The sequence below is a fragment of the Neophocaena asiaeorientalis genome, unplaced genomic scaffold, assembly GCF_003031525.2.
Source record: "Neophocaena asiaeorientalis asiaeorientalis breed wild unplaced genomic scaffold, Neophocaena_asiaeorientalis_V1.1 scaffold329, whole genome shotgun sequence".
NCBI lineage: Eukaryota > Metazoa > Chordata > Mammalia > Artiodactyla > Phocoenidae > Neophocaena > Neophocaena asiaeorientalis.
Window position 1 is genome coordinate 195,787 of NW_020175082.1, and position 11,671 is coordinate 207,457.

Here is an 11,671-nt window from a genome sequence, read left to right on the forward strand (position 1 = left end):
GGGTGATCAGACACAGGTTTAGTTATTTTAATAAATCTGTCGTTGGTCGTGTGATCTTTCATTAGGAGGCACTCTTTTTTGGTGTTAGTATCCATTGGTGTTTAATGCCTAGATCACTGGGAATTTTTACTTGTCAGTTGGAATAATATTACCCTGTATCAACATTATCAAATCATATTGCCACTGCATACTCTCATTTAGCTCTAATTTAGTCTTAGTTCTATAAGTAATTCTCACCACTACTCCATGTGTTCGACTTATGATTTTGTGACTTTACGATAGTGTGAATCGGCATTCAGTAGAAACTGTACTTTGAACTTTGAATTTTGATCTCTTCCAGAGCTAGAAATACTCTCTAGTGATGCTGGGCAGCAGCAGCAAGCCACAGCTCCCAGTCAGCCACACAATCATGAGGGTAAACAACTGAAACACTTAAAACCATTCTGTTCCTGCAGGACCATTCTGGTTTTCACTTTCAGTACAGTATTTAATAAATTACATGAGATATTCCACACTTTAGTATAAAATGTTTATAATATATTTATTATAAAATAGGTTTTGTGCTAGATTATTTTGCCCAACTAGAGACTAGTGTTAAATGTTCTTAAAAGTGTTCTTAAAAGTAAGCACTTTTAAGGTAGGCTAAGGCTGAACTGAGATGTTCAGTAGGGTTAGGTATATTAAATGCATTTTTGACTTAGGATATTTTCAACTTATGATGGGTTCATCAGGATGTAACCCCATCGTAAGTCAAGGAAAATCTATATCTCTCTAGGCATTGTGGTTATTGAAAGCACGATCTCTAGTATAGATTCTTAAGAAAAGTTCATGGGAACAATATTCCCCTGGTTCTTCTATGTTGATAACAATCTGTGCCCTTTAAATATGAGGAATAGAAAATCTTTTGATCACACTTTCCTTAGGTATATTAAGTACGTTATTCCATTTTCTTTTGTCATAAAGCATTTCCATCAAAAAGTCTGGTGAAAATCTAATTTTATTTTTCTCTGTCATGTGCTAATGAATTTTGTTTTTAATATTTGTTTGTTCTTTGCTTTGATTTTCTTCATGTAATTTGCCACCTTCTCTCAACTCTTCATTTTTTTGATTCTTAAAAACAAAAATTTCCTTCCAACTTGTATTAAGGCATCATGTATTGCACTTATTTATTCTTGTGTCCTTACTAGTTTCTGTCATTTCTAAAATGTTTTATTTTATGTATATTTCTTCCTTGATTTCTATCATCTCATTTCTCAGTGTTTCTAATTCTGATTTATGCTGTTCATGTTTTCTATAATTTTCTTTATGTGTTTATCTCCATTTGAAATACTACATTACAGTTTTGATCTGGTTTTTAGTATATCTTTTGTCATGCTTTCATTTCCAGTAGGGGTATTATTCTGTCCTCTAATCTCCTTTTTTAATGGTAACTTTGTATGTAATTGGACCTTGATACCTTTAGTTTTCCTGAAATTTGAAAGGAATTTGGTTTCAGATAGCTTTTCTAACTTCACAAAACTCCTACCTTTGTTTAGTTATACAGTCCTCAAAAGTGTGGCAAATTGTTGCTGAGACTTCTGACTTTGCTTCTCTTTCCATTTTTATCTGGACTTTCTCTTTCCTTTGTCACTGTTTGTTCCAAGCAAAAGTTGGGCTCACATTAATTTCCCTTTTCTCCAGCATTAGGCTTTTCAGCACTTGGCTGTCTTTGCATCTCTACAATAATATCAAATAATACGTTTTTGTATTTTATTTACCCTTTCTGGTTCTCAGAAGTATTTGTCTGTTATAAGTGACACCATTTGAGCTGGAAGCAGAAGTTCTCATGCCTGATAATAATTGCTGGATATTGTATAGGAACAATTAGTGATAACTTGAGGCTTTGAGTGAATTTATGTTTTTTCAGAGTGGGTTTACTGTTGCTTCTGGGGAGACAGCTAGGCTAGGAAAATACACTGTAATTCAGTTAAAGATTTGACTGACTAAGTTGAGCTTTATTCCTCCTGAGGATTAATTTTGTAATTCATCTTTACTCCTTGGTGTAGCCTTTTGAGATCCTAACCCCGAACATTTGTTACTTTATTTTTAATCCCTATTTTATTTTATTTATTTTTTGCAGTACGCGGGCCTCTCACTGTTGTGGCCTCTCCCGTTGCGGAGCACAGGCTCCGGACGCACAGGCTCAGCGGCGATGGCTCACGGGCCCAGCCGCTCCGTGGCATGTGGGATCTTCCCGGATCGGGGCACGAACCCGTGTCCCCTGCATCGGCAGGAGGACTCTCAACCACTGCGCCACCAGGGAAGCCCCTATTTTTAATCCCTATTTTAAAAAGTTAAAAACATATCAAAATGTGTAAAGAAATATGGAATGAACATGCATGTATTTTTTTAAACTCCATTGTCTCTCCTAGGTGGATGGGACTGTGGAAATTTCTGCTCAGCTTGCTTCTCTTTTTCAAATACAGGATCCTGCCAGGCTTCTCTTTTTGCTTCTCTTTTTTCCAGGTTTTTGTTTCCACAATTTATAAATTTTTGTTAGCTCTCTTGTGCATGCAAAAAAATTGTTTTATGATTTCGTTTGACTTTTCTAGTTGTTCTCAGGGGAAAAGTTGGTCTGAAACAACCTAATTTGCCATAGGCAGAACTAAAAGTTTATTCTGACTGCTTTTGAATGAAAATAATTTGTAGACTTAGCTTTGCAGTGTTTCTACTTTCCTATAATGTTCTGAACAAAAAATTAAAATGAATAAAACTCACAAAAATAAGCATTGAGAATTTAAGAATCTCCATGTTGAAACTATCCTAAAGATCTGTCTTATATACAGTAATTTCAGGAAGGGGAGGAAGAGTTGCATCATAAAGGCAGTAAGAGAATTTAATAATTCAAAAAAAAATCTAGGAATTATTGATTTGGAGGAATTTTAATATAATTGATTAAAAATTCGTTTTGAGGGCTTCCCTGGTGGCGCAGTGGTTGAGAATCTGCCTGCCAATGCAGGGGACACGGGTTCGAACCCTGGTCTGGGAAGATCCCACATACCACGGAACAACTAGGCCCGTGAGCCACAATTACTGAGCCTGCGTGTCTGGAGCCTGTGCTCTGCAACAGGAGAGGCCGCGATAGTGAGAGGCCCGTGCAGTGAGAGGCCCGCACACCGCGATGAAGAGTGGCCCCCACTTGCCACAACTAGAGAAAGCCCTCGCACAGAAACGAAGACCCAACACAGCCATAAATAAATAAAATTTTAAAAAAATTAGTTTTGAGTATATGAAATTATTGCCTACTTTTTAGTGAATGCCAGTCAACATTTATTGCACGTGTCTATTTTAAATATTCAAAAATTTCAGAGTTGGTGTGAATACATTTTTCAAGTTTATTTCAATTAAATTTAGATAATCATCTAAATAAAATAATCTAATTTAAAATAATTGAGCAGATTAAAATAATAATCTGCCCAATTTGTTTAAAAATATTTTTCTCACATAAATGAAAATCCCACTGGTATGTGACAAAATTAACCCATATTCCCCAGTAAGGACCTCCTGGATAAATTGAGTCCATTTTTTTTCTCTTCACATGGTAAAACATGTCACTAATCACAGAATTAATAGCCATGAATGACATAGTAAAAGCAGTTCCTTACATTATTGTTCTTTTTTAAAACATTATTTAATATTAAATGTTTTAAGTTTGAAAATGCTATAATCTATTTTTTTAATTGATGGAGTTTAGTCTTGTCTATATTTTATGTGTGATAATTACAGAGATATAATCAAGGTGTTCTTTTTTCTTTTTTTTGATGGTAATTGATTTAGGTTCATTCCTAAAAATAAAACATCCCAAAAAGTGAATGAAATTTCCTTATATAAAATATTCTGTCTTAACCAAGAATATTAGAAGGAAGTCAATTTACTTCTCTTTCTCTCTCTGTGTGTGTACATCTATAACTACATCTCATTCATCTATAATAATGTAAGATCTAGACAAAACCTTCAGATTTTCTACTTGTCTTCTTTTAATTAAGTGAATTTCAGATCACTGATTTGTAAAAAAAAAAAAAAAAAAGTCTTGGATAATGAGTTACATGACAGAACTCTTATCTTTTTCCCTCAGAGGAAAAGGTCCATGGATTCTCTGGTAATCCCAGTGTTTAACTCCCAGGAGGAAGTGTTTAAGAATGTAAATCTTCAATTTTGGTTGTATGTGTACGTGTATGTGAGTGTGTGTGTGTGTGTGTGTGTGTGTGTGTGCGCGCACGCGCGCGCGCGCCTGCATGTGCAACTGTGCATGCTTACACTTGGCATCCTTTATGCAGGTTAGATACGTATAGCCCTAAATTGAGTCTTTTTATTTTACTTTGTCTTAATATTCTATCTGCACTATTCAGTTTATCTAGTCTTCTTGTCTAATCTCTGGAGACTGTCCTCTATATATCACTGCTACTAAGATTTAATTCTAATTTAATAACTGAAATAAAGATGTGCACTAGTCCACATGACCTTTTTTCTTCATCACTTTCATTTTCGTTGACAAATGAATGTGAGATTTGGTGATTGTTCTGAGCCCTCACCATATATTAAACCTTCTTGAACATTATCTCATAACAGAGTTCATTTGCTTGGTGCAATAAATAGTTGAATGTTCTTTCCAGTACTGTTGTTCTGAAGGAGTTTAACAGTTAGTTGATTTAAAAATCAGAAGTATTTCCATTCTGTTATTTTCTGTAAGATTTGTTCCTAAATTGGAAAAGCAGGTATTTATCCGATTAGCTCAAGCATAAAACAAAGGAAAATTTTCAATGACTTGATTGTGAATTGTTTTTTATTTTTTGCTTAAAGTTTTACAAGAAACAGTGTTTTATTTTCTAACAAAATTAACAGTTTACATACTTTTTCAAATGACTGAGAACTTTCACACTTGGTTAGTAAAAAAAATTTTTTTTTTGGGCTTCCCTGGTGGCGCAGTGGTTGAGAGTCCACCTGCCGATGCAGGGGACACGGGTTCGTGCCCCAGTCCAGGAAGATCCCACATGCCGTGGAGCGGCTGCACCCGTGAGCCATGGCCGCTGAGCCTGCGCGTCCGGAGCCAGTGCTGCGGAACGCGAGAAAAAAAAAAAAAAGTAAAAAAAAAAAAAAATTTTTTTTTCTAACAGTTCAATTTATGAAATGGGGAAACTTAATACTGTATAATTATGTTAAACTGCTCTGCTGTCCACATATTTAGATATGTTCATTGTGCCAGAGGTTATTGTAATCAGGTTTGTAGGTACTTCTGACAACCCAGTATTGTTGATAGTCAGAAAAAGATGTTTTAGGATACAAATTACAATTCTTTCAAAAGTAGCTCTTTCTGGTGTATACGATTAACAAATATTTTAAATAATTGTCTTGCCTCAAAATTTTAACCCTCTCTGATCTGAACAGAATTATATGCAGCTGTACATTTTCCAAAGAATTAGAAAATCTTTATTTAGTGGTAGCATTAGCTAAGACTTAAATTTTATTTCAAGTCAAGAAGATTAATCACTTGGTTGATAGCTAATATATTCCATCCTCTGGGAAAGAACCAACATATTTCCCATGAGCTGAACTAATCATAATTTATCTGTGGATTTCTTATTATTGCCAGTTTCCACTTTTCATAATAGAATGACTTAAAAAACTGGAATACTGCTTAAAAGTTTTATGCTTCTTATTTTATTTTTTTTTGTTGTTTTTTTGTTTGTTTGTTTGTTTGTTTTTTACGGTACACGGGCCTCTCACCGCTGTGGCCTCTCCCCCTGCCGAGCACAGGCTCCGGACGCACAGGCCCAGTGGCCATGGCTCACGGGCCCAGCCGTTCCGTGGCATGTGGGATCCTCCCGGACCGGGGCACGAACCCGTGCCCCCTGCATCGGCAGGCGGACTCCCAACCACTGCGCCACCAGGGGAGCCCCTATACTTCTTATTTTAAAAGAAAAATATACTGCAAGAAATTCGGAAAACTCACAAATACATAGTGAAAAACAATTAGAATATAGTTGATACATTCTGGTATACTTTCTTCTATGTTTCTTTGTATTTATATATATATATATACACACACACACACACACATACACACACAAACATATTTTAATCAAAATTGGTATTATACTATAAATTTTCCTTGATTTTTTTCCTCTGAACAATATATTGAAGATCGCCTTAGTTAACCGTTTGTTTAATTTTGTACTTGTATGAACCAAACAGATATGTATATTCTGTGCCTAAATGGAGCTTATTGTTTAATAAGGGAAATAAAAAACAAATAAAAGTATTAATATAATTCTAGAGTATAAGTTTTATGAGGGAAAACAAACAGGAACTATGAAGGAGAATAATAGTAGGGCTGGGGGACCTACTTTAGACTGGGTGTTTACAGTCAGAGGCTGAAAGGATAAAAAAAGTCAGCCATGCAAGCGTGGTGTTAAGAACATTCCAGGAAGAAGAAATAGCAAGTACAAGTGCCATCGGATGGGAAGGGTTTGGTGTGTAAAATGATGTAAAAGAAGGCCAGCTGTCTGGAGCAAAGAGAAAGAGGGGATACTGGCCCATAATGAAGTTTAAGAGGTAGAAAGGGGCAAGTCTTATAGATGAAAGAAAAGAGGTTTTATTTGAAGTACTGTGGGAAGCTGTTAAAGATTTTTAGGGTAGTGAAATTGCATGACTATGTTTACATTTTTCAAATGTTTACTCTGGATGTTATGTGGAGGATGAATTGGAGGGGGAACAAGAGAGATAGGATGCTCTTGAGGTGGTCCATGAAAAGGAAGAAAATCTTGAATTAAACTGATGACAGGAGATAGGGAGAGAAGTGGACAACTGTGAGATATGTTTTTGAGTTGAAATTGACAACTTATGAGGTGGTGATGAGTAGGGTTGGTTGGTTAAAAAGGAGTTGAAAAGGATGACTCTCATTTATGGCCTAAGTAATCAAGTAGATGGTGATATCATTTATTGACAAGGGGTTGACTCGGTAAGGACCAGGATTGGGGTGGTGCTTGTGGAATAAAATAAATATTTAAAATTTAAATGTTAATTATCAGGGTCCCATAAGACAACCACACGTATAAGTCTAGAAGATAGTTGCATGCATGAGTCTTTACTTAGAGGCCAATCTGGGCTGATGATGTACATTTGGAAGTTATCATCATGTAGATGGGATTTAAAGCCAAAGAATAGATTAAATAACCTAATAGAAAAGTGAAGATAGACAGATGAAGAGGGCCTGGAATTGTGCTCTGACAGTGAGAAATTGCATGTCTGAGAATCTAAGAAGAGAAAAACAGGGCACTGTGGTGTCAAAAAACCAGAAAAGCCTGCTTCAGAATGGAAGGAATGGACAGTTTTGTCAAATGCTGCTGAGTAGTCTGATGTGATGAAGGCCAAGAAGTGACCACTTGATTTAGCAATATGAAGATCACTGTTGACATCATCGAAAGCAATTTCAGGGCTATGTGTCAGAAGGCATATTATAGTAGATGTTCATAATTTATAGGTGATTAGCTGAAATTTTAATGGCTACATATTAATCTTCACTTGAGATGGCAGAGTATACTCAGCCACCCATATTGCTGACACGCCATTTTTCCCTAAGACAAGCTTGTTTTAATGGCTTCTGGGCCCAAGTTGCTGGCTTTGCAACTCAGTGAACGTTACCCTGAGAATTCCACTCGAACTTCTTCCCTCTGAGTGAGGGTTTGGGTTAAAATCCACAAGAGGGATTGGGGTGCTGGGGAATATGGGTACTGCCTGAGTTTTTCTTTGAGAGTGTTGTACATGTGCTAGTTTGATATTCTCTGCTCTGGTCTGGAAGCCATTTTGCCTCCAGGCAGTAGAAAGGCTGGGAGGGCCCAGGCTCTCTCTGGTTCAGATTTGTACTCCTTGACCTCTACATTGCTTTTTTGGGGTGCATGTGTACTATCAGCCTGTGTTTTTTGGTACATGCTCTTACTCCCATTCCCTTAAAATTAGAAACCATGGATAGGCTTATTGTTGAATCTTCCTGAGGCCTAATATATTCTATGCTGAAATAGGGGAGAGTCCTAGAAAGAATGAATGTATATTTTATAGCCAAAGTGACTTAGGTTGGGACCCTCTACATCAATTGTCTCATCTTAAAGTAGGACTACTAACACCTACCTTGTGGGGTTATGGTAAAGATTTAAAGTAATGTGTGAAAGTGCTTAGAACAAAGTAAAGTACTCAATGGTGGTTGTAATTATTATTATTGTTCAAATAAATGTTCAATATTTTTGAAATGTTGAATTGGTTACCTGGGTTATGATTTTAGTCCAAGATATGAAACATTGCCTAATGTATAAGCCTCTGCAAACTAGTTCTTTTTCAGATACTTAGTAATAACCATAATCTGGGACAAAGTGAGAGTGGCATGGACATATATACACTACCAAATGTAAAATAGGTAGCTAGTGGGAAGCAGCCGCATAGCACAGGGAGATCAGCTCGGTGCTTTGTGACCACCTAGAGTGGTGGGATAGGGAGGGTGGGAGGGAGACACAAGAAGGAGGGGATATGGGGATATATGTATATGTATAGCTGATTCACTGTGTTATACAGCAGAAACTAACACACCATTGTAAAGCAATTATACTCCAATAACGATGTTAAAAAAGATGTATGTATGTATGTATTTTTCGCTGCGTTGGGTCCTTCATTACTGCGCATGAGCTTTCTTTAGTTGTGGCGAGTGGGGGCTACTCTTTGTTGTGATGCGTGGGCTTCTCATTGTGATGGCTTCTCTCGTTGTGGAGCGCGGGCTCTAGGCACGTGGCCTTCAGTAGTTGTGGCACACAGGCTCAGTAGTTGTGGCTCGTGGACTCTAGAGTGCAGGCTCAGGTCATTGTGGCTCACGGGCTTAGTTGCTCCGCAACATGTGGGATCTTCCTGAACCATGGCTCGAACCCGTGTCCCCTGCATTGGCAGGCGGATTCTTAACTACTGCACTACCAGGGAAGTCCCTGTCATCAAGATTTTGTTTCATAGCTTTATTAACACAGTATATGTGATAAGCTCGTGACCTTTACTTTATGGTGGATTAGTAGTTTTCTTATTCCTAATAAAAAGATAGTTTTGCCTTGAACTTCAATAAGAGTGCTCTGATAAGACAGCATGCATAATGCTGTTCAGAACTAAAGGTTAAAATTCCCTCTTTAGAATACCATGTTAGTAGGAGAGGAAGAATGTAAGCCAAATACAAAAAAAGAGATATAAAGTTTATATTTTTGCTCTACCTTTGGAAGCAGTGCCTGATAGCCTTCCTTCACATTGGGAGGAAGTAGTTCTGTTTATTGGTTTCCAATTCCCCTAAGATGGAGAAACTTATTTTTTCTAAGCAAAAGTGTGATACAGTAGCTTAAAAGCATGCAAGAATCGTAGGTTTCATTTTGCCTATCTAGATACTATAAAAATTAAAGCAGAACAAAACAAACAAAGAAATGATTGAATTGTGTAATAGATTATAAGACAGTTTTTCCCTGAATATGGCTAATAAACTATTCTGTGTAGAGGACTGCTTGATTATGAACTGAATATGAACACATTCTCATAACCAAGCCCTCCAGTTGTAAGAATATGTATTGGTTGGCCTAGTTATACACTAAGTTAGGAAGAATATTTGTGATAAATTTAAATTTAAGGTGGAAATAACTTCTCTTGATTGGAAAGGGATTTGGCTTTCAAGTGGGGAGAAAAGTGGAGGAAGTGTTATTTTTGTTATAAGAATTTTCAGAAGCTGCTTTTCCAGTAAATGTGAATGAACTCAGGGCTCATTTTCTGAATTCCCTGAGCAAATAAGAGGGATGATTTGATCTCTAAAAGCTTTTCTGAGGGCTTTATTTTATCAAGTCATTTGGATATTCATTGCTTATGTTTTCAAGGAAATATAATAATAAGCACTATACTGCAATATGTAACTGTGCAAGGCTTGATTTTAACCTCTCTCTCTTTTCCTCAACAGTTTGGAAGGACTGAAGTAATTGATAATACTTTAAATCCTGATTTTGTAAGAAAATTTATTCTGGACTACTTTTTTGAAGAAAGAGAGAATCTTCGTTTTGACTTGTAAGTTCCAGTAAAACTTGCATTTTAAAAACTGATTTTTAAAGACTACATCTATAACATAAGGTTGGGTCCTATGGATGTACTAAATACTAGATTATATTAACAGGAAATCAGATTAATTCTATTTAGAGTGTGGCCTGAGCACCGTCCCCAGCATTGCTTTGCATTTTATAGATTTTCTCTACCTGTTTATTGAAAATATAAGTGATTTAACCACCTCGAAATGCTGGGTGGTATATATGGACATAATTTCAAACTATCCTATCCCTCAGTAGTTTCCTTAAAATTTCTACTTACACTCCAAGGTGATCCTCATATACTCCCATGGCTGACATTTCCCAGATCTTGGTTTCTCTCAGCTGCTTCTTTGTATAGTACATGGATCTCTGCCTAACTATGGCTCCCTTTATCTCTTTGTGGACTCATATTTCCAAGACTCAGGATGCTAAAGCTAGAATTTTTTTTTTAACATCTTTATTGGAGTATAATTGCTTTACAATGGTGTGTTAGTTACTGCTTTATAACAAAGTGAATCAGTTATACATATACACGTTCCCATATCTCTTCCCTCTTGCATCTCCCTCCCTCCCACCCCTCTAGGTGGTCACAAACCACCTAGCTGATCTCCCTGTGCTACGTGGCTGCTTCCCACTAGCTATCTATTTTACGTTTAGTAGTGTATATATGTCCATGCCACTCTCTCACTTGGTCACAGCTTACCCTTCCCCCTCCCCATATCCTCAAGTCCATGCTCTAGTAGGTCTGTGTCTTTATTCCCGTCTTACCCCTACGTTCTTCATGACATTTCTTTTCATAGATTCCATATATATGTGTTAACATATGGTATTTGTTTTTCTACTTCTGGCTTACTTCACTCTGTATGACAGACTCTAGGTCTATCCACCTCACTACAAATAACTCAATTTCGTTTCTTTTTATGGCTGAGTAATATTCCATTGTATATATGTGCCACATCTTCTTTATACATTTATCTGTTTAAGGACACTTAGGTTGCTTCCATGTCCTGACTATTGTAAATAGAGCTGCAATGAACAATTTTGGTACACGACTCTTTTTGAATTATGGTTTTCTCAGAGTATATGCTTAGTCGTGGGATTGCTGGGTCAAATAGTCTGAAGTCAAGAAGCCTGATTCCTCCACTTCCATTTTTCGTTCTCAAGATTGCTTTGGCTATTCGGGGTCTTTTGTGTTTCCATACAAATTGTGAAATTTTTTTGTTCTAGTTCTGTGAAAAATGCCAGTGGTAGTTTCATAGGGATGGCATTGAATGTGTAGATTGCTTTGGGTAGTAATTACTTCTTCTTTTCCGATTTGGATTCCTTTTATTTCCTTTTCTTCTCTGATTGCTGTGGCTAGATCTTCCAAAACTATGTTGAATAAGAGTGGTGAGAGTGGGCAACCTTGTCTTGTTCCTGATCTTAGTGGAAATGCTTTCAGTTTTTCGCCATTGAGGATGATGTTGGCTGTGGGTTTGTCATATATGGCCTTTATTATGTTGAGGAAAGTTCTCTCTATGCCTATTTTCTGCAGGGTTTTTATCATAAAT

The 11,671-nt window shown here is 36.7% G+C and overlaps 1 protein-coding gene across 4 annotated transcripts in view; it reads left to right on the forward strand.

The window, feature by feature from the left end:
* CPNE8 (copine 8) overlaps nt 1–11,671 on the forward strand; it is a 303,498-nt gene that overhangs the window by 72,077 nt on the left and 219,750 nt on the right. For 3 of the 4 annotated variants that reach the window (XM_024764161.1, XM_024764160.1, XM_024764162.1), the window contains exon 4: nt 10,001–10,104. In XM_024764161.1, the coding sequence (XP_024619929.1) occupies nt 10,001–10,104 (104 nt within the window). Of the gene's footprint in view, nt 1–9,998; nt 10,105–11,671 lie in introns of those variants that run through there. The other variant, XM_024764163.1, reaches the window with a different exon arrangement.